Raw genomic sequence first — 23,697 nt, 5'->3', positions numbered from 1 at the left:
GGCAGTGATACCACCTACAAAATTGGTACAATAAAGTACATATTTATGAAAGCTTGGAATGCAGCAACATAAAAAGAGTTGGTAAATAAAAAGTTACTTGTGCTTGGTTACTTGTGCCTTTGTTGTACCTGATTGAACATCTGTATTATTATTCTGTTTTTATGCTTCCAGAAACCAATTTTTGTTGCTTTTTATTATTTTTGAAAGATGTTCATAAAACACCTCATAGTGAATAATTTATGCAAGTGAAATTAAGAATTCCTAAGGATCTTTTGTAGTAAAGTTCTTAGACCAATTTTGTATATAAAATCAGCCATTAAGATATTTTAAAGTTATTATTTAGGTAAACTTAACCAAATACAACATGTAAACATGTTGAAATGGATAGATTTTTAATTTTAGATTATTAGCACTTGAAGCTACTATTTAGGCTTAAGTGCTATTTAGTTTCCTTCTTGAATGTTTATTTAGAAGCAGCTCTTAGTTCCAAACCATTACTCTTCCTAAAATCTCTTTCTAGAGATGCTATAAAACATTTCAAGGTGACATTTAGAGAATTTAAATTGTCTAACTTTTAGAATTTAAACTTATTTTTGAGTGAGCAGCTTTTTAAATGTTCACAGTGAACACACCTCTGTAACCAACATCCATATCAGGACAACATTGCTAATGCTCACATCTCTTCACAGTCATTACCTCCCCCCACCACAAGCCCGCCCCTTCTCTCCAGGGGTAACTGCTATCTTGCCCTTTGACACTTCAGAATAATCTTGCCTGTTTTTGAATTTTGTTTAAGTGGAACCATGGCATGTACTCTAATGTTTGGCTCTGTCTTCTTAAATTTATGTTCATGAAATACATATGTTGTCGAACATAGCAATTTTTCTTTTCATTGATGTATAGAGTACTGCTATGAACATTGTTGTGTGCTGTTGGCATATATGGCACATTACCTAGATATGGAATTGCTAGGTAATAGTGTATGTATTTGTTCAGTGCCAAAGAGTTTTCCAGAGTGCTTGTACCAATGTACACATCCATCAACAGTTACAGTTCTCCACATCCCTGCCCAGACCTTTCCAGAGTTAGTCTTTTTTTTTTTTTCTTTAAGAACTTTTATTGCAGTATAGTTGACATACAATAAACTGCATATATTTAAAGTGATTTTTTTTTTCTTATTAGTAATATATGTATGGTGATTCCAATCCCCCAATTCATTCCCCCTTCTCCCCCCCACTTTCCCCACTTGGTGTCCATATGTTTGTCCTCTACATTTGTGTCTCTGTTTCTGTCTTGCAAACCAGTTGATTTGTTCCATTTTTTTATATTCTGCATATATGTGTTAATACATGATATTTTTTTTCTCTTTCTGAGTCACTTCACCCTGTATGACAGTATCTAGGTCCATCCATGTCTCTACAAATGTCCCAATTTCGTTCCTTTTTACGGATGAGTAATATTCCATTGTATATATGTACCACATCTTCTTTATCCATTCATTTGTTGATGGACATTTAGGTTGCTTCCATGTCCTGGCTATTGTAAATAGTGCTTTAATGAACATTGGACTGCATGTGTCTTTTCGGATTATGGTTTTCTTTGGGTATATGCCCAGTAGTGGGATTGCTGGGTCATATGGCAGTTCTATTTTTAGTTTTTCAGGGAACCTCTATACAGTTCTCCATAGTGGCTGTATCAATTTACATTCCCACCAACAGTGCAAGAGCATTCCCTTTTCTCCACACCCTCTCCAGCATTTACTGTTTGTAGATTTTCTGATGATGCCCATTCTCACCGGTATGAGGTGATACCTCGTTGTAGTTTTGATTTGCATTTCTCTAATAATGAGTGATGTTGAGCAGCTTTTCACGTGCCTCTTGGCCATCCGTGTGTCTTCTTTGGGAAAATGCCTATTTATTCTTCTGCCCATTTTTTGATTGGGTTGTTTGTTTTTTTGATATTGAGTTTCATGAACTATTTAGATATTTTGGGATTAATCCTTTGTCTGTTGATTCGTTTGCAAATGTTTTCTCCCATTCTGAGGGTTGTCTTTTCGTTTTGCTTATAGTTTCCTTTGCTGTGCAGAAGCTTTTAAGTTTCATTAGGTCTCACTTATTTTTGTTTTTATTTCCATTACTCTGGGCGGTGGATCAAAAAAGATCTTGCTGTGACTTATGTCAAAGAGTGTTCTTCCTGTGATTTCCTCTAGGAGTTTTATAATGTCTGGCCTTACATTTAGGTCTTTAATCCATTTTGAGTTTATTTTTGTGTATGGTGTTAGAAAGTGTTCTAATTTTATTCTTTTACATGTAGCTGTCCAGTTTTCCCCGCACCACTTATTGAAGAGGCTGCCTTTTCGCCACTGTATATTCTTGCCTCCTTTGTCATAGATTAGTTGACCACAGTTTATCTCTGGGCTTTCTATCCTGTTCCATTGATCTATATTTCTGTTTTTGTGCCAGTACCATACTGTCTTGATCACTGTAGCCTTGTAGTATAGTTTGAAGTCAGGAAGCCTGATTGCACCAACTCCATCTTTCCTTCTCAAGATTGCTTTGGCTATTCGGGGTCTTTTGTGTCTCCATACAAATTTTAGGATTTTTTGTTCTAGATCTTAAAAAATGCCATTGGTAATTTGATAGGGATTGCACTGAATCTATAGATTGCTTTGGGTACAGAGTTAGTCTTTTGAACTAAAAAGGGCTATTTAATTTTTGAAAATTCAGTGAAATATTTCCTGCTGCCCTATCTCTTGAACTTTTGTAATGTCTAGTAGATAATTGCTGGGATTAGAGTTTATTCTGCTTTATTTCTCTTTTGGCTTTGAAACTGAGTCTTTCTACAGAGTAACAAATTTAGGATTAAAATGGTTTTATAAGCATAGGCAGTCTTTTCAAACATATCCTTATTTTCTTTTTATTACCTTTTTTTTTTGGCTGTGTTGGGTCTTCGTTGCTGCCTGAGGGCTTTCTCTCTAGTTGCAGCGAGCAGGGGCTACTCTTTGTCACTGCATGCGGGGTTCTCATTGCAGTGGGTTCACTTGTTGCAGAGCACGGGCTCTAGGTGCACGGGCTTCAGTAGTTGAGGCACATGGGCTCAGTAGTTGTGGCACATGGGCCCTAGAGTGCATAGGCTTCAGTAGTTGCACCACGTGGACTCCATAGTTGTGGTTTGCGGGCTCTAGAGTGCAGGCTTAGTAGTTGTGGTGCACAGACTTAGATGCTGTGCAGCATGTAGGATTTTCCCGGACCAGGGATTGAACCCGTGTCCCCTGCATTGGCAGGTGGATTCTTAACCACTGTGCCACCAGGGAAGTCCCCTTATTTAGTGAATATTTAAGAGAGATTTCTGAGACAAATGCTCTAGATTGGAATTCATTAGTTTTTCTAATTTTTAATTGTACTTTATTTAAAGAAGTCATTAAAGGGAAATTTTTTTTGTCAAACTGTATGTGTAAATGAGAAATGCTTGCTTCATATATATGTCTTTCAAAATTGAAACACCATCACTTTATCTGTTAGATAGGAATACTATAACTGTAAAGGCTGATAACATATTTAAATAATTTGTAATAAAAGCACTATATAAATAGTTTCTGTCCCACCTTTGTATCTAACTTTTACTTCTTTTCGAGTAGAATAGTTGAACATTTTGAAATCTCTTTCAACTGTCTTATGTCAAGCCAAGCGATTTATTTGGGGGGAGGATGTTTTAAAAATATGTTCACGTGTGTGTATGTTTATGTATGAGATTATGCCTGATTCTCACACTATTCAAGCATTTATTTATTAAGCATTTCCATTTATCTTGACACGAGAATACTCTTCAAATGGATTTAACATTTATTAGGAGTCTTCTAGTGTCCCACATTTACTACGATCTTTTTTATCCAGTTTTGGAATAGTTCTTTTTTAAAAAAATAAGGCAACTTCAGTCTTACTTTGGCTTAAAAGTCGTATTTGTTGACCTGTTTCTTTTGCCCTGCTTCATAAGCTTTGTAACACCCCCAGTTAAATTACTATTCATAAGAGGACAGACAGCAATATCAAGCAGTATCAGCAGTATTTCATCTTGTGGAACTGAAAACCACAGCCACAGAAAGATAGAGAAAATGAAAAAGCAGAGGACTTTGTACCAGATGAAGGGACAGGATAAAGCCCCAGAAAAAGAACTAAATGAAGAGGAGATAGGCACCCTTCCAGAAAAAGAATTCAGAATAATGATAGTGCAGATGATCCAGGACTTTGAAAAAAGACTGGATGCAAAGATCAAAAAGTTTACCAAAGACCTAGAAGAATTAAAGAGCAAACAAACAGAGATATGCAACACAATAACAGAAATGAAAAATAACACTAGAAGGAACCAATAGCAAATTAACTGAGGCAGAAGGGTGAATAAGTGACCTGGAAGACAGAATGGTGATCATCACTGATGCAGAAAAGAATAAAGAAAAAAGAATGAAAAGAACTGAAGACAGCCTAAGAGACCTCTGGGACAATGTTAAACGCACCAACATTCGCATTATAGGGGTCCCAGAAGGAGACGAGAGAGAGAGGACCTGAGAAAATATTGGAAGAGATTCTAGTTGAAAACTTCCCTAACATGGGAAAGGAAATAGCTACCCAAGTGCAGGAAGCGCAGAGAATCCCAGGCAGGATAAATCCAAGGAGAAACACGCCAAGATATATAGTAGTCAAGTTGACAAAAATTAAAGACAGAGAAATGTTATTAAAAGCAACAAGGGAAAAACAACAAATAACATACAAGCGAACTCCCATAAGGTTAACAGCTGATTTCTCAGCAGAAACTCTACAAGCCCGAAGGGAGTGGCATGATATATTTCAAGTGATGAAAGGGAAGAACCTACCACCAAGAATACTCTACCCAGCAAGGATCTCATTCAGATTCGATGGAGAAATCAAAAGCTTTACAGACAAGCAACAGCTAAGAGAATTCAGCACCACCAGACCAGCCCTACAACAAATGCTAAAGGAACTTCTCTAAGTGGGAAACATAAGAGAAGAAAAGGACCTACAAAAACAACAAAACAATTAAGAAAATGGTAATAGGAACATACATATCAACAATTACCTTGAATGTAAATGGACTAAATGCACCATCCAGAAGACACAGACTGGCTGAATGGATACAAAAACAAGACCCATATATATGCTGTCTCCAAGAGACCCACTTCAGACCTAGGGACACATACAGACTGAAAGTGAGGGGATGGAAAAAGATATTCCATGCAAATGAAAATCAAAAGAAAGCTGGAGTAGCAATACTCATATCAGATAAAATAGACTTTAAAATAAAAAATGTTACAAGAGACAAGAAAGGACATTACATAAAGATCAAGGGATCCATCCAAGAAGAGGAGATAACAATTATAAATATATATGCACCCAATATAGGAGCACCTCAGTACATAAGGCAAATGCTAACAACTATGAAAGAGGAAATGCAAGGCAGAAATAGAGACACAGGTGTAGAGAACAAACACATGGACACCAAGTGGGGAAAGCGGGGAGGGTGGGGGGGGGAATGAATTGGGAGCTTGGGATACCAAATTGTACACTCTAAATATATGCTGTTTATTGTCTGTTAACTGTATCTCAATAAAAGTTCTTTAAAAAAAATTACTATTCAGATGAGGATAATGAAGATTGATTGATTTTTTTAAAATTATGCAATAAAAATTTACCTATTCATATTTATCCACTCTACCATATGTAGGCTTGGACACAGTCCCTTATTACAGAATTTACATTGCATTATTCCAGATATCAGGGTTCATGGGTAAAGCTTGCTAGTATTGCATAGACAGAGGAATGATTAAATTATTATAAATAGTTAAATCCTAAGAAATTAACAGTTTTAAAGTAAAGGAAGCCATTGTGCAAAGGTGTATGTGCTAGTCAAGTTGCTTAGATGAAGAATGATCATAGACTACCTCTAGTAATTTTAAGGAGTATATCTTGTTATCTCTCAGTCATCTCAACTTATTTTTTTTTAATAAATTTATTTATTTGTTTATTTTATTGGCTGTGTTGGGTCTTTTTTGCTGTGCATGGGCTTTCTTTGGCTGCGGTGAATAGGGGCTACTCCTCGTTGTGGTGCACGGGCTCCTCATTGCCGTGGCTTCTCTTGTTGCGGAGCACGGGCTCTAGGCTTGTGGGCTTCAGTAGTTGCAGCACACGAGCCCAATAGTTGTGGCTCATGGGCTCTAAAGTGCAGGCTCAATAGTTGTGGCGCACGGGCTTAGTTGCTCCGCAGCATGTGGGATCTTCCTGGAGCAGGGATCGAACCCTTGTCCCTTGCACTGGCAGGCGGATTCTTAGCCATTGTGGCACCTAGGAAACCCTCAACTTATTTTTAATTTAATCTAAATTAACTTAGATTTTGCTTTATTGTTTTGAGAAAGTAACATTTTCCCCAAATTACGTACAAAATGAAGAACATGATGCCTGGCAGTCACCACCAGCCAGTCATGAAAGGCCCAAAATAAAGGATTTCAGGGAATGTCTGTGTTTCACAAGCTGTCTCTGGTGGCTCTGAGGAATAGGTTAGTGGAATTCATGATTGCTATTAGGGAATCCTAGACACATTGGTATATACTAACTCAGATTTTATTACTCAAATTATCTTGTTTTCAGTGAGAGTTCAACTTTGTAGTTGTAGTAAGCAAAGTAGCTTTTAAAAATCATAAATTAGGTCTATATGAAAAGACAGTCTCCATTATGACAAATATTAATTCTTAGAAAAGATAATTTATTTCATAGCCTTTTTTGTTAAAGATGGGCTATTGAGAAAAAAATGCTCTTTATTTATGGGTAACTCTCTTTGCCAGTGTATTTTAAAGAATATGAAGTGAATAAACAATAGAGTGCCAAATATTGCTTACATTTGTTTTAGTAACTTTTGCAAAAAGAGCTTCACATTTTAATTAGAATTAACAGGTGTTGAATCTTAAGTGGAAGATAGATTGGATGATTGCACTACCTCATTTTTGGGGTATATTTGAAAATTTTAGTAATGAAAAGTTGAAAAAGGTTTTAATTCAAAGTGATAATGCAGTGCTTCTAGTAGTTGCTTATCTTTGTTGAGCACTGATAGGCAGTGAACATCTGAGTATCTTAGGTGAAGATCCTGTGGTTGATACAGAGACACTAAAGGCATGCTTTCTTTCTTCAAAAAGCTTGTAATACATATAAGGTATAGACAGATAGGATTTTTATACAAGTGATATGTGTTAGCAGAGGAAGTAGTATAGTGAAGTAGTAGAAGAAAGACATAATTAGAAATTAGATAATAGTCTATTCTGTTGAAAGATTTCAAGGTGCAGGCTAAGAGTTTTCTTTTAGCAAGTCTGTATGAGATCTAAAGGTTAATTAGTCTTGACTCTGTTGACATTGGTTAATTTTAATTAACTGATCAGAACAAAGAAAATATTTTTAAGATAGTTGATAACCTGTTCTGATCTATGTAGGAATCTTTCATTTTTGACCTAAAACAAGAAATGAATATCTAAGAGATTGTGGTGTTCCTTTTTTTTTATGAACTGTAGTGTTCTTACTTCCGAGTGGTGAATCTGTAGGAGCTCAGAAGTCACGTCATGTAATCTTTTTTTAAAGACTTAAAACATCTTGAAAAAAAAAAACACATTTAAATTAGGTGCATTTGTAAAATGTGTTAGAACACTTACTAAACTAAGATTGTATGCATGAATAGTGAGATAGGAACTTGAACTTGTAGGTCATTTGTTTTTAGTTCAAATTAATATTACATAATGCTCTTAGCTCCTGTTCTGTGTCTCAAAATGATCAAAAGAGATATTATGTATGTATGTATATGTGTGTATGTGTATGTATATATGTGTGTACACACACACACACACACACACACACACACACACACACACACACACACACCAGGCAGACTTGTGAAGGCAATATATATGTGAGTGTTATTTAAAGCACTCAGTTTTCCTGGAGGCTTATATCATGTTTTATTCGGGTCTTATTTATCAGCTGTGTTATTTCTGGGAAGACAGAAATGGTGTATTGGCTAAGAAAGTGACCCCTAGAGTTAGACTGAGTGGGGTGAATCTTGATTCTTTACCTTACCAATTGTGAGATATTAGACAAAATGTTTATCTTTTCCACAGTGTCCTAATCTGTGAAATGAGGATAATGTCTTGTGGGTTGCTGTGAGGAATGGATAATTCCTAAAAAGTACACAAATGCTTGGGAAATAGGGCATTCAATTTGAGTTATTAAAATAGTTCCTTTACGTTAGAACTTTTCTGAGACTCAGTCCTCTAAAATCCTTAACTCATCTATATATGTATAAGGAGGCTCCAACTAAAAACAAGTTGTATTTTGAGGAATTTATTGATTATGGATTTCTGCAGTGAATCTCTGTTACGTAAATAGGTTGCCAGGTTGACTTGTGAAGGCAATGATCATAATGTAGCAAAAATAATTAATAAAATGGAAAGATACTGTCGGTATCAACTCAAAGATAGTTGAATAGTAGTAGGTTTAATTAAAGGCTTTTGAAAGAGACTTACAGAATTCTGCAAGAGACATTCAAAATCTTCCATAGAATTTTGGAGGGCTAGCATTGATTCTTTGCTAATTTTACTTCCAACTTCATCAGTTTCTTTGCATTTATGATGGAGAGCTAGCAGCATCACTGATGCATTACACATTTGTAATATATCACCTATCGATATGACTTTTTTGACTGATTTGTTAAGATTGGGTAATTGGATGGGAACTATTTTCTTTGTGTAACAGAGAGAATGAAAGAGAGAAGATGATTAAGGAGGTTTTGTGCTTTTAATAGTATAAAAGCTGTGACTGATCTCAGAGGGAGGATATAGGGGAGCAGTTTCCTGTACTGGTAACCTTTCCCAGTTACTACCCTTAACAAAATGAGCATAGGGTGGAAGTGGAGACAGCGAGAGCAAGAGCGAGAGAGTGAGAGTGTGTATGGGTTATTAATATGTAAAAGGTGCTTACAAACTGAGTTTTTGTATAAACAAGCACTCCCTGACAGATAAGACATTTCTTTTGAAAAGCATTTCAAGATTTTGTGGTATAATCCAGGGTTATCATTATGAAAAGTATTTTGAATTTTTTAACAGTTTAACTTTTATTTGATTTCTAGTAAAATAAGAGATTGTTACATAGGACACAACACATTACACACAGTTTGTGTGTATCTCTCATACCAGACTTTGAAGATGGAGATTTTCCTATTGTTCTCCTTAGATGAAGGTTCTAAGTCTCATATCTTTAAAAATATTTAAATATAGTAATCATGAAGAAACCAACTTTTTGATATCAGAAAAGTATTACAATGGTGCTAAAATTTGCATAGCATTAGTTTTTAGTTATTTCAACTTGTAGACTGTTGTGACACCCAAATGAAACTTTATTGCTTTTATATATTCTTGATTAATTAGTTACACATTTCTTTCATTAGGAAGTGGCTGTTTTTGTCTTTGATAAAAAGCTGATTGACAAATACCAAAAATTTGAAAAGGATCAAATCATTGATGCTCTAAAACGAGGAGTCCAGCAGTTAACTCGACTAAGACACCCTCGACTTCTTACTGTCCAGCATCCTTTAGAAGAATCCAGGTAAATTTTTATGAAAACTTACATAAGAGACTTCCTAAACAAATAGTTTAAAAAAAAAAAACAACTTTATATTTGAAATCTACCTATACAGTGTACTGTCAGTGTAAAGTTCTTATAAACTGAGTGTTGAGTTCTTATGGATTAGTTACTTCTTATAAACTGAGTGTTGAGTTCTTATGGATTAGTTACTTCTTTAAAATTTATTCGCATATTCCATGTAATGTCTCTTTTTTAAATATTAATAAAAGTTTTCTTCACATTTGCCATGAGTCTGTATTTGTTTATGCTCAAGACTACAGCAGTCCAAATGGAAGATGCAAGAGAAATAATAGAATATAGTCTCTGCCTGAAAGTAATTGTTCTTGTTAACGTGCTAGAATTCATTGTCCCCTTTTCATTGATTCAGTATTCAGAGGCTATTTTTATGTATGTTGCAGGTTGTACTGTTCTAGACGTTGAACATTTTACTATGTACAGTATGTCAGTCCATAGCCCTCAGTTATTCCATCATCTCTTTTTCTCAAAATGAGCTTGGGAACTGTTGCTGAGAATGACAAGAAAACAGAATTTACATTGTGTCACCTTACCTGGATCTTCAAGCCTGTGGTGCTTTCAATAACTCCTTTAGATACCCAGCTTTATAAACCTTTTCCACATTACTCATATCCCCTAATTTATTCCTTCCTTCTCACTTAGCAGACTGTATTCCCCTTTCTTAATTCAGAAGATCTTAACCATGTGGTTTTCCAGTGCATTCTGTGGACCCTAGAATTTTAAGGATAGGGAAAGAACAGGTGGCGAGGAACCTAGCTGGTAGGGGCCCAGGCTTCCCATTGCCCTTCAACGAGGAGAGTTTGGCTTTTATCTATTTTATATTTCGGATGTCTACATAGTTCTTACTTGAGAATCTTCAGTAAACCACTGTCACTTACCCACTTCCCCCAAAGGCACAAAATCTTTTCTTTCAACCTAAAAGAAAAAAATCTAATATTTATCGTGTAAAAAACTGTACTGAATGCTTTATATTTGTTTAACTCATTTAATCCTCACAATTATATAGAAGAACTAAGGATCAAAGGTACACTACTTAAGCCACGTAGTTATGGCACCCTGATTCCTCAGCCTATGCTGTGCCTACCCAGAAATATATATAGGTCTCTTATCATGATAATATTTTACTGCCCTTCTCTGCATAAATAAACCCAGAAGAAGACTATAGTTGTTATCTCTTATACAACATTCACTATTATGAACCCTCTATCTCAGAGTGGACTAAGTTTTGTTGGTCACACTTGTCCTGAGCTTTCCTGACTCAATGCTTGTTTGTGCTGTTTCCTCTAGAGTGTTTTCTATCAGGTTTCTGATACTGTCACCTATCAGAAACGTACCCACCTTTGTTATTTTAACTTGTATTTCATCATTACATTTTAAGTCTCTTAAAGGGAGAAGGGCCAGTGTTTTGTATTTTTCTCTGTCCCTCCACCTTCTTTTATAATGACTTAAATATTATAGAACTAGGGCTTTCTTGGCATTCTTGAAGAGAGATAATTCAACGATTTCATTTTCATTGATAGGTTGTAAAAATTGCAGTAACATTGATAGAAATAGGAACACTTTAGGGAAGAAAAAAATAACTTCCAGTTTTTAATAACTTAATGTGGAGATGATACTGGAATCATCCAGAAGAAATGTACTATAGAAAAGAGAAAAGTAATCAAGGGACTTCCCTGGCAGTCCAGTGATTAAAACTTCACCTTCTAAAGCTGGGGGTGCAGGTTCAATCGCTGGTTGGGGAGCTAAGATCCCACATGCCTCGGGCCAAAAAACCAAAACATAAAACAGAAGCAATATTGTGACAAATTCAATAAAGACTTAAAAAATGGTCCACATCAAAAAATAAATAAATAAAATAATAAATAAATAAACAAAAAGTAATCCAGTTAAAAGTCCAGAGTTGGTGATGTATATAGGGGTGAGTAACAGCAATTAAAGCTATGAAAATAAAATTGAATTTCAAGAGCATGAGTCAAAAGAGCAGAGTAGTGAGGACAGAACTTGAAATGTAGAAGGGAAAGAAGCCAGAGAAAGTAACTGAAAGAATCATGTCGTATGGCAGGAGAAAAATTGGCAACATGTTATGGAAGCCAAAGGAGGGAGGAAAGGACTCCCTAACACTGGGGACCACCGAATAAAAAGGAAGTAAGGACTGTAGAAGAATCCATTACATTTGAATAGTGACAGGTTGTTAGTGATATTCAATAATTTCAGTAGGATGGCGCTTTGGAAGCTAGAAGGGAACCCAACAGAAAAGACATCATTATGTGAATAAAGTCCCATAGGAGGAACTCAAAGGAAATTTCAAGAGGACAGTTGTGAATCGCTAATATACTGAGGTAAAGTGTAGGTAAATGAGATCATTCATGTTAGATGATCTTTACTTTTTTAAGATAGAACGTGGATAATAGATGAGTAGTGGGTAAAGCAATGAGTAGTTAATGGAATAAGCAGTTAATATAAGAGGGCTATGAAGGGGTGTTCTTGAAAAATAAAAAGAGCAAGGTTAAATAAAGTATACTATGTGTCTTTAGACTACCAGTTTACAAAGACTTGGGCTTTCTCTTTTTTCTTTCAACCTATGACATAAGCAAGAGAGTAAAAGAGATCTGTTAATAAGGGTTTGCTCAGTAAAAGGTAGTGAGGGTGATAGTTTATTTTTGAGGTAGTAGGGAGAAGAAAGGAATAAAGTGTAGTCAGGACCAAATACTTCAAATTTGTTGAATAAAGATACTGGGAAGCTAGATTAGGTGGTGGTAGTAAAAGGGTAGGAGATGAATGGCTAGTAAATAGCTGTGGTTGGGGATGTGGTCCTTGAGAGAGGCGATAGCCCTTCTGGTGTGTAACTGTTCGTAATGATGATGGAAATAAATATTCATGAAAGATAATAAAGCCTTCAAGGTTGAAGAATAATCATCTGAATATGGCCAGGGATGATTTTGCATACAAGACAGAAAAGGAAAAAAATAAGAGTTGCTAAAATAAATGAGTCCTGGGAATCATTGGAAACTATAGAGAAGACTAAGGAGTATTTGAGCAGTTTTCCTCCAGTACAGTTCATCAAACGAAAGCCTGGTGTGCACTGTGTTAGTGAGCTGGTGTGGGAGTAAAGGACAAGATCAAGATCATCATCTTTCTTGATAACTGAGCAGGCAGGACAGTGTGACTTTCTCCTTCAGCTTAAGCAGCTCTGTCTCTATCTCATACATATTGAGCTTTTGCATATGCTTTCATTTGAAAAGTGGGTTCAAGGTGAAAGAAAAGTTACTCAGGTATTATTGACAGATGGAACAGCAAAAGGCATATTTGCCGTTCAACAGTTACTGTCCAGGTGCAGAGGCTTGGTATAGCTTTGTTACTCTACTGCCTTGTAGTTCTTCACTGCCAGAGCCTAAGCCCAAAGCCATAAAATGTTAGGACTTGAGTCTCAGACACTTGGTAATTACAATAGCAATTGTAAGCATTTATTGAGCTTATATTTTAGTCAACATGGTATGTATTTTATATGCATTTGATCTTCACAGTAACCCTTGAAGGTGGTCTTTTGTCACCATTCTACAGATGGGCAAAGCAAGGCTCAGAGTCAAAAGTGTCCAAAGTCACCAACAAGGAATAGGGATGCTGGGACTTGAAGTTGGATATTTGTCTTCAGAGCTTGATCATTACTCTACAAGGCTTATTGAGTGTTAATATCTAACATTTTCTGAATTTCTAAACATTCTTATAATCAAAGAACAGTAGGGAATTCCCTGGCGGTCCAGTGGTTAGGACTCTGAGCTTCTAATGCTGGGGGCATGGATTTGATCCCTGTTCAGATCAAACTAAGATCCTTCAAGCGTGTCAAAAAAAATCATTTAAAAAATTTGAAATTTGCAATACCTTTAAAAATGATACATAAAATATATAAAAGCAAAGCTGCTCTGAGATTGAGGTAGTCATCAGGCTAGTTGGTCACTCCCGGTGGCATCTGGACCTGGCTTGCCCGGCCCTGAGATCTTCCACATGGACCTTCTGCCATGGAGCTCCCCGAGCTCTAGGTGTGTCCATGCGGCTGTGCTCTGGCCAGGATGTTACATCTCCCAGCACGTCCTGCCCCTCGGCAACCTGGGGCAGCCCTGCTGATCCTCTGCACACAGGCTCCATGGTTGCTCCCACTCACCCATCCAGAAACAGGATGCCTCCAACCCCCAGCACTGAGCACACACACAGCATGCCTGTCCTGGCAACGTGCTATGGAGGACAGGTGGACAGCAGGGCTTGCAGAGTACCGGAGGAGACACCACAGGATGCCATGTTGCCCAAAGCAAGAACAAAAGGGTTTTCACATTGTCCGGGTGCAAAAGACAGTCCAAGAGAAACAGAATGATGTGTCCTCCCAGGGTTTCAACAGCTCACAAAGGTCCCAAGTAACATAATTCAGGAACTTTCCTCACCCAAGTGTTTGCTCTTAACAGTGGGAAGAAAAAAAAAAGTGACTGGCCTGTGGGAGCTGTGCCCTGTCCCTCTTCCTGACTCCCCTTGCTCCAGAGGCGTCTGTGGGAAATCTAAAAATTACAGCCTTAGAAATAAGGGGAATATCATAGGTATAATGTAGTAATATTTTAAGTTAATTCATTGGTTTTCCATAAAGAATATCAATCATTCAAAAAGCACAGTTGAAATAATGTTTTATTTCCTGACTTTTTATTTATTTATATTTTTTCCTGAATTTTTAAACTTAAAAAATGTATAACAGCTGTTAAGACTGAATGATTTATCCAGTGTAATTCATATACAAAGCTTCCTGACTTTGCTTTGTTGGTCTAAGTGTACTATATTAATGCCGAAAATAAATCTAAAATTGTTCACCTTCTTGTTGATAGTTAAATAGGACTGCTAATGTTTTTCTTTTTTCAAACAGGGATTGCTTGGCATTTTGTACGGAACCAGTTTTTGCCAGTTTAGCCAATGTTCTGGGTAACTGGGAAAATCTACCTTCCCCTGTGTCCCCAGACATTAAGGATTATAAACTTTATGATGTAGAAACCAAATATGGTTTGCTTCAGGTATGTATTTTTATTCATCATGTGGATGGAATATTTTCCTTTATAATTGTTTCTAGCCATTTCAAATTTAGCCATATAAACTGTTTTATTTAAACTTTTAGATCTTTTCAGTAATTTAAAAATTATTTCTATGTTCTAGAATTTTTCTGCAGTTATTAGACGTAAATTATATTTTTAATATATGAAACATTAACATTAGTAACCTTTGGAGAAGCGCACTTGTTGATTGGTGGATGTGGTGGTTCCTTTTTTATTTTTTGAATTTTAAACTTTGAGAATGCATCTCATAAGTCCATTCCACTTTTTCTGATTTTCCTTCCCCTGCTTACCAAAATATCTTCAGCTTTATAGAGTACATTTATACAGTAGATTCTTTGTTTTTTGGGGACAGATCATTTTATTCATTATTTTTAATAGCTTGACAGGTATGATTAATTGGCATACAATAGACATGTTTAAAAATAGACAGTTTTTTAAGTTTATAGGTGGAACCATTACTGCAATCAAAATGACATATGTATCTATGACCCTCCAAAGTTTCCTTTACCCACTGCAATCCTCCTGCTCCTTACCTTCTGTCTCTCATCCCAGGAAGCCACTGACCTGCTTTCTGTCACTATGAATCAGTTTGTATTTTCCAGAATTTTATAAATGAAATCATACAGTATGTACTCTTTTTTTGGCCTGGCTTCTTTCAATCAGTCTAATCATTTGGATATTCATTCATATAGTTCTGCATATCAGTACTTCTTTTATTGCTAAATAGTGGTCCATTGTATGGCTGTACCATAGTTTGCTTATCCATTCACCTGTTGATGATCATTTGCGTTGTTTTCAATTTTGGGCTATTGCAAAAAAAGCTACTTTGAACATTCATGTACAAGTTTTTGTATAGACATATGCTTTCATTTCTCTTGGTTAATTACCTAGGAGTGGAATGGCTGATCAAATGGTGTATATATATTCCATTTTTTAAGAAACTGAAAAGCTGTTTTCCAAATGGTAGTACCATTTTACATTCCCATTGCAGTGTATTAAAGTTACATTTTTTTCACATCTTTGCAAAACTTGGTATGGTTGGCCCTTTCAATTGTAGCCTTTTTTTTTTTTTTTTCTTTTTTTTTTTTTTTTTTTGCGGGATCTTGGTTTCCTGCCCAGAGGTTGTAGCTGGGCCCTGGCAGTGAAAGCAGAGTCCTAACCACTGGACCACCATGGAATTCCCTCAATTGTAGCTATTCTAATAGGTGTGCAGTGGTATCTCACTGGAATTTTAATTTGTGTTTCCTTGATGAATAATGATGTCAAACACCTTTTTATATGCTTCTTTGCCATGTGAATATCTTGTATATTGTGGACACAAGTCCTTTGTCAGATATACGACATAAATATTCTCTCTCAGTCTGTGGCTTATTTTATTCTCTTAACACTGTATATATTTTCTAGTTGTGGTAGAATACACATAACATAAAATTTGCCATCTTACCCATTAAGTGTACAGTTTAAGCACATTCACATTGTGTTACAACCATCACTTCCATCCATCTCCAGAACTCTTTTCACCTTGCAAAATTTCAGCTGTACCCATTAAACAATAATGCCCCACACCCCACCTCTCATATCTCCCAGCCCCTGGCACCTACCATTCTACTTTCTGTCTCTATTAATTTGACTACTCATATAAGCAGAATCATACAGTATTTTTCTTTTTGTGACTGGTTTGTTTCATTTAGCATAATGTCTTCTAGCTTCATCCATGTTGTAGCGTGTGTCAGAATTTCTGTCCTATTTAAGACTGAATAATATTCCATTGTTTGTATTTAACCACATTACGTTTATTCATTCATTCGTTGATGGACACTTGTGTTGCTTCCACCTCTTGGTTATTGTAATACTGCTATGAACATGGGTGTACAGATATTTCTTCAAGACCCTGCTTTCAGTTCTTTTCGGGATATACCCAGAAGTGGAATTGCTGGATCCTATGGTAATTCTATTTTTAAGTTTTTGAGGAACCGGCATACTGTTGCATAGCAGCTGCATCATTTTACATTCCTACCAAGAGCGCTTAAGGGTTCTGATTTCCTCTCATCTTCACCAACATTTGTTATTTTTTTGGTTTTTGATAGTAGCCATCCTAATGGGGGTGAGGTGGTATCTCATTATAGTTTTAATTTGCATTTCCTTAATGGTTAGTGAATTTGAGCATCTTTTCATGTGCTTATTGGACATCTGTATATCTTTTTTTGAGAAATATCTATTCAAGTCCTTTGCCCATATTTATTTATTTATCTTTAAGAACTTTTATTGACATACAATTGACATACAATAAACTGCACATATCCAAAGTGTGCAATGTGATTTTTTTCTTATTAGTAATGTATATATGGCAATCCCAATCTCCCAATTCATCCCACCCCTCTTTCCCCACTTTTGCCCATTTTTGAATCAGTTTTGGTTCTTGTTGTTGTTGAGTTGTAGGAGTTCTTTATATATTCTAGATATTATCCTCTTTTCAGATATATGATTTGCAAATATTTGCTCTCATTTGTTGCCTTTTCACTATGAATTTTATCCTTTGATGCAGTGCACAAAAGGTTTTTTTTTTTTTTTTCTTCCACATCTTTGCAAAATTTGGTATGGTTGCCCTTTCAAATCCAGTCTTCACTTTTTGTTAACAAATTCCATGGTAATCTCAGGTACAAATACAAAATTACCAAATATTAATCCAATGTGAGAATGAATGAACACCAGTTAATGTTTGAAAACTGAGCACAATACTATTCAGAAAAACTTAATTTCAATATGAAGTGTAAGTATATAAAAATATTAAGAATTAGAATCAAATTGACAAAGGTATTTCTTGATATTTACTGTTAACTCAGAAAAAGATTCTCTCACTTTTCAAACTCAGGAATTGAATAAATTTGGGTAGCAAAGTGCTTTTATTACTGTCTTTACTTTTGCTTATGTGCATATAGAAAGGAACTTAATAAATAGTTGTACTCTATTTTTTATTTTTTAAATTTATTCTATTTATTTATTGGCTGTGTTGGGTCTTCGTTGCTGCACACGAGCTTTCTCTAGTTGCTACGAGCAGGGCCTACTCTTCATTGTGGTGCGCAGGCTCCTCATTGCCATGGCTTCTCTTGTTGTGAAGCACGGGCTCTAGGCACGTGGGCTTCAATAGTTGTGGCACATGGGCTCAATAGTTGTGGCGCACAGGCTTAGTTGCTCCGTGGCATCTGGAATCTTCCCAGAATAGGGCTCAAACCCGTGTCTCCTGCATTGGCAGGCGGATTCTTTACCACTGCGCCACCTAGGAAGTCCTCTACTCTTTTTATAATTGAGTTTTTGTTGCTAATGCTTAGAATGCTCTGGCAACTGAAAACATCTACACTTTCGCATTTATGAAATTTGTTACCTGACATGTAAACAATTTTTATTGGGAGAAGCAGCAAATTTGATTATTTTGAGACATTTATTATTGTAGTTGAAAGTTTTATTTAATGTAAAAATTCCATTTACAGGTTTCTGAAGGATTGTCATTTTTGCATAGCAGTGTGAAAATGGTTCATGGAAATGTTACACCTGAAAATATAATTTTGAATAAAAGTGGAGCCTGGAAAATAATGGGCTTTGATTTTTGTGTATCATCGACCAATCCTTCTGAACAAGAGGTAATGAAGGTTTTATTCTTCCAGTTGTTTTAAAGCTCTGGAAATTTGTGATTGCATCTGCAATAGATTAGAGGATTTATAAGCCTGATAAATATGTAGAAATAGGCTGTGTTGTACAATCATATGTTTAAATGTATAACTTTATAGAAAATTTCTAGTGTTCATTGTACCTACGATTATTTAGCTCATTAATTCCGCAGTAATGTTACTTGAGAAGAAAGTGCTAGAGTTAAGCAAATTTGAGCATTATTGGGTTAAGTAGATTTTTTTCCCCTTAGAATGTCAGATGCACGAACAAACGTTGTGAATCTTTAGCAGTGTTTCCCCAACTTACTGGACTACAGAATCTTCTTTAGGGGGCATGATAACGATAGTGATAATAATGGCTAACATTTATTGAAGCACTTTTCTAAACACTTTTTGTGTATTTACTTGTTACCCTCACAACAACTCAGTGAGGTATAAAAACAATGCAGATGAGTAAGGCCCATAGAATGAAATAACCTGCCTCAACCTGGTAAGTGATAGAGCTAGGATTTGAACCCAGTCTTTTCTAGTTAAAAAGCACCTGTTACTTAGTGATTGTGAAACCTGCCTGTTAATACTTAGGAAAACACTGCAGTATTTCAAGTGTTTACAGGGTAGTTGTTAAAAGAACCATGATTTGACCTAAAATATGTTTCTAATTTAAGTAAACATTTTTAAGGGAAGCAGAAAGAATTAGTATTGGTTGAGTATATACTATGGGTAAGGCACTGTACTAGGTCTGTTTTCCATACATTTACGTACCTCACAACAGCCTTTTGAACCTTTTAGCTAAATCACACAGCTAGTTAGTGAAAGATTTCAAATAATAACCTATTTGAGCTCATAAGTTTGAAGCCTGTGTATCAGAAAACATAGCCCGGACCTTTCCATATTCATAATGCATTGTACAGTATAGTGATAATTTGTCTTCTGGGAGAGAGTGCCAAAAATCTCAAAGTTATGAGAGTTCTTATTCTTATCTCTTAACTAGTTTCATGCACTTTAAAAAATTATTTATTTATTTACTTATTTATTTATTTGGCTGCGTCGGGTCTTCATTCCAGCACGCGGGATCTCCGTTGCGCACGTGGGGTCTTTCTTTGCAGGGAGTGGTCTCTTGGTTTCAGGGCATGTGGGCTTAGTTACTCCATGGCATATGGGATCTTTGTTCCCTGGCCATGGATTGAACACTTGTCTCCTGCACTGAAAGGCGGATTCTTAACCACTGGACCACCAGGGAAGTCCCTCATGTGCTTTCTACTTTGGGGATCTGGGAAAATTTTAAAAGTGGTGGTAACATTTTTACTTGCATGAGTGAGTATGAATTTAAAACGAAATTGTTACTACTTGACAGTGGTTTGCTTTAGTTTGAAATATTTAATCTATGTAATCCTTTTTCTGTCTTTTTATAGCCTAAGTTTCCGTGTAAAGAATGGGACCCAAATTTACCATCATTGTGTCTTCCAAATCCTGAATATTTGGCTCCTGAGTACATACTTTCTGTGAGCTGTGAAACAGCCAGTGATATGTACTCTTTAGGAACTGTCATGTATGCTGTATTTAATAAAGGGAAACCTATATTTGAAGTTAACAAGCAAGATATTTACAAGAGTTTCAGTAGACAGTTGGATCAGGTATTTCCCTTTAAATATTTGCTTGCATTAAAAATGTATTGTGTTTCTTTGGTTTTTTCCCAAAGTATGTTCAGAAAATTCTCTAAACTGAGATGAGTGTCTCATGTTTTAAGTTTTCATAAAATCAACTTAACAAAAGTAATTCTTAAGATTAATATTTGTTACTACAACTTTAATCGTGAAATTTATTTACTAGAGTGAAAATTGAAATATGGCCTAAAATATCGGGCATTTTGTTTTAGGAATATAGACAATTTCAGATATTAAAGATGTGTTTTAATTATCTTGCAACAGTAGAATTAGCAATTTGTTCAACCTAAAAATATATTTTTTAGTAGATTTCAAAAAGGTTTCTTAAATGGACTATTGACAATATAAATGTATCTTTTGAATATTTTATATTCATATTTAACATTATTACTCTTTTGAATAGTTGAGTCGTTTAGGATCTAGTTCACTTACAAATATACCTGAGGAAGTCCGTGAACATGTAAAACTGCTGTTAAACGTAACTCCAGCTGTAAGACCAGATGCAGATCAAATGACAAAGGTGAGTACATATGAATTCCTGCCTTAGATGGAGGGACAAAAAACAAGTTAAAGTTGATTAAATGCATCTGAGGATTTAATCAGATATAGTCCCCAGATAACATCTATATTCTTGAATGTATTAAATATTCAGCTTCTTTTAATCTTAAAGAGTTAAGTAAGTTATGCAGATAAGTGCTTAGATATAAAGTTAAGATTTTGAATAAAGAGATCTAATAGCCACCGTTAGGCATCTAGAGGTTCTCAACACCCCAAGAATTCATAACTCTCTAATTCAGTCATATAAGCATGGATTTTAATAGATGGTACTATTTATGCCCTCAAGATATTTTACTTAATCTTTCAATATTTTACTAGTTATGTAAAGAAAACGTTACTCTGCAGTTAACTCAGGTACTGATTCTGAAATATTGACATTGGAAAGAAAAATAATTTATTACTTTCTTATTCTGATTTTTATAATTAGAATTTCTGTTAAGTGGTCTTTAGCATTTTGCTAAACGTTTCTGAATATTTTTTTACCATACTGTGTCAGTTTCAAATATGAGAAGTACTTTAGTACTTATCAAAATAATTCTCTGTTTTTAGATTCCCTTCTTTGATGATGTTGGTGCAGTAACACTGCAGTATTTTGATACCTTATTCCAAAGAGATAACCTTCAGAAATCACAGTTCTTCAAAGGACTGCCAAAGGTTCTGCCAAAACTGCCCAAGGTTTGTTGTTGATCAGTTTGTTATTGTAGTCAGGAGTTTAGAATTTAAAATTTACTTTTGACTTACTAAAATAACCCTTTCCAGAAAAAAATGTAACTTTTGCCAGGGGTACATAAATGACTATAAAAGGCTACAGACTGGAGTCACAAAAGTTTAGTGGACCTTTTTTGTGTGGTCCAAAAATAATTAAATAAGATTAAAAAAATTAGAAGGATACTACCTATACAAAGGCATTGCTTGGACATTAAACATGAGAAGTCCGTAAACTCTCATTGTGGAAATCACTGCCTCACTAGCAGTTATACTTCTGTATTGATGCTAGTCTCTCCAATTCCTTTACTCTCCTTTCTGGCTTATTAAATCATGAGGGTAATATGGTCTAGAAATATTAGTGAATGCTAAAGAAGCCACTCGCTGGAAATTCCTTTGCAGAAATATCTCCAGTGTTTAATCTATCAGATGTCAGATATTTATTGGTTATGTACTGTTTGTCTAGCCCTTTACTTAGATGCTGTGGAGAATAAATGGGAAACAAAATATTGTCCTTGCTTTCAAGGCTCTTACAGTAAGTGTAGATAGGGTTAACATGCATGAAACAGCAATTAACAATGCGTGGTATGAATCATGAGTAATGAAGAAATTAAGAGAAGAACTGCATTAGTGAAGACTACTTAGGGAATATTTCCTGAAGGAAGGGTGACCGTATGTCCCCCTTTGGCTGTGATGTTCCCAAGTTATATCTCTTGTCCTGGCATAATTAGCAACAGCACCCTATTTTACTCTCAGAAGTGTCCCAGTTTCAGTTATAAATTATATAGTCACCTTACCCAAAGGGATTAGTGATTTTAGACTCATAACTTCAGTGTTAATATTAAAGACCTGATATAAAGATTAGTTTTATGAAAACATTTTTGCCTTTCAGCGTGTCATTGTGCAAAGAATTTTGCCTTGTTTGACTTCAGAATTTGTAAACCCTGACATGGTACCTTTTGTTTTGCCCAATGTTCTACTCATTGCTGAAGAATGTACCAAAGAAGAATACGTCAAGTTAATTCTACCTGAACTTGGCCCTGTCTTTAAACAGCAGGAGCCAATCCAGGTATGTATGTAGATAATTTTTCCTGTTTATCTGCTGTTATTCAATGGTCTCAGTCAATGATGACTGTCATTGAAAACAAAAGGAATGGATATTTGACTTTTTAAAAGTTGAGGTAAGTATGAGAGATTTTCTTTTCCAATTCCATTCAAGTGAACCATTCCTAAAATTATAATTGAACTTTGCAAGTAAATGTCTATAGCTTTCCACAAGTTATTGTCTCAGAAAACAAACTCTAATGAGATTTTGCATGTGCTATATTGTTCCCATTGGCCTTATTGGAAGTTACAGGCTTAGGAAAATAAATACTTTTTTTCCCGTGCACTTTTAAGTATTTGTTTTTTTGTTTTGTTATTAAGAGTCTTTAATTTGTAAATGCTTTATGCCTGTTGTTTCTATTTATTTTGTTGCTAATGTTTTCACCAGAAGAGGGAAAATGCTTCCAGTACCACGGAAATAATATGTGTGTGTGTATTGTTAAGGGAAAATTTAATTAGTCTTTGATACAGACTCTATTAAAATATTTATTTGCCAGATTCAGGGTGGACTTGGATTTAAGAGAGCAGTAGGGTCACATACTTGGGTTAGAATCTGGCTGCCTTCATCTCTTTGGACAAGTCATTGCTCTCTTAAAGCTTCGATTTTGCTCATTTCTGAAATGTGTTGATGAAATTTTCCAGCACATGGTAAATACTATTAACTTTCTGCTACTACATGGCAATGGCTTACTGGTAAACTGTTGATTAGCTGATTTAATGGTTTTATGACAGGCTGTTTGTGGCCCTTCCCTTGAAAGGAGGGGAACAGAAGGAAGTCTGGGGTAGTAAGGCAACAGTTCCTCTGCCTAGGAATAGGGCAGGTGAGGGAACTGTAGGCGGAGTCGTATGTTCACTAAACTGTGCATCAGATAGGATGCTAAGGAACCTGTCATCCGAGCTCTCATTTGCCTTCATTCTCTGTATTTTTTTCCCTTGGTAGTCTAGCTAAAAATCCTGTCTGAAAAATTTTAACAGAGCCTTGACAAAACTAAGTATTTTGCATGAATAGAGGGATAGTTTGTTCCTTGTAACTTAGGTATGTGGTGGCAAACAAATGATCAGGGACAATTGAAAATTGTTTCTTTCTAGAATTTTTCCTGACAGTCCTTTTCACTTCCGTACCTTTTCTTCTCTTGAACTTCATAGAAGCCGAGTGACGGAATTTACTTCTTTGGGACATCTGACTTTGCTGCCCTCAGGCTTTTATTTTTAT

At 35.6% G+C, this 23,697-nt stretch overlaps 1 protein-coding gene across 5 annotated transcripts in view; it reads left to right on the top strand.

The window, feature by feature from the left end:
• Positions 1-23,697, top strand: part of SCYL2 (SCY1 like pseudokinase 2) — a 68,913-nt gene that overhangs the window by 20,023 nt on the left and 25,193 nt on the right. For all 5 annotated transcript variants that reach the window (XM_057741200.1, XM_057741202.1, XM_057741197.1 and 2 more), the window contains exons 3-9: positions 9,493-9,650; positions 14,605-14,749; positions 18,277-18,426; positions 19,866-20,087; positions 20,521-20,637; positions 21,225-21,350; positions 22,273-22,449. In XM_057741200.1, coding sequence (XP_057597183.1) covers positions 9,493-9,650; positions 14,605-14,749; positions 18,277-18,426; positions 19,866-20,087; positions 20,521-20,637; positions 21,225-21,350; positions 22,273-22,449 — 1,095 coding nt within the window. The remainder of the gene's footprint in view (positions 1-9,492; positions 9,651-14,604; positions 14,750-18,276; positions 18,427-19,865; positions 20,088-20,520; positions 20,638-21,224; positions 21,351-22,272; positions 22,450-23,697) is intronic.

This window comes from Hippopotamus amphibius, chromosome 7 (genome assembly GCF_030028045.1).
Source record: "Hippopotamus amphibius kiboko isolate mHipAmp2 chromosome 7, mHipAmp2.hap2, whole genome shotgun sequence".
NCBI classification, from domain to species: Eukaryota; Metazoa; Chordata; class Mammalia; order Artiodactyla; family Hippopotamidae; genus Hippopotamus; species Hippopotamus amphibius.
Note: the sequence above shows the minus strand (reverse complement) of the source record. Positions and strands in the feature narration are given on the sequence as shown.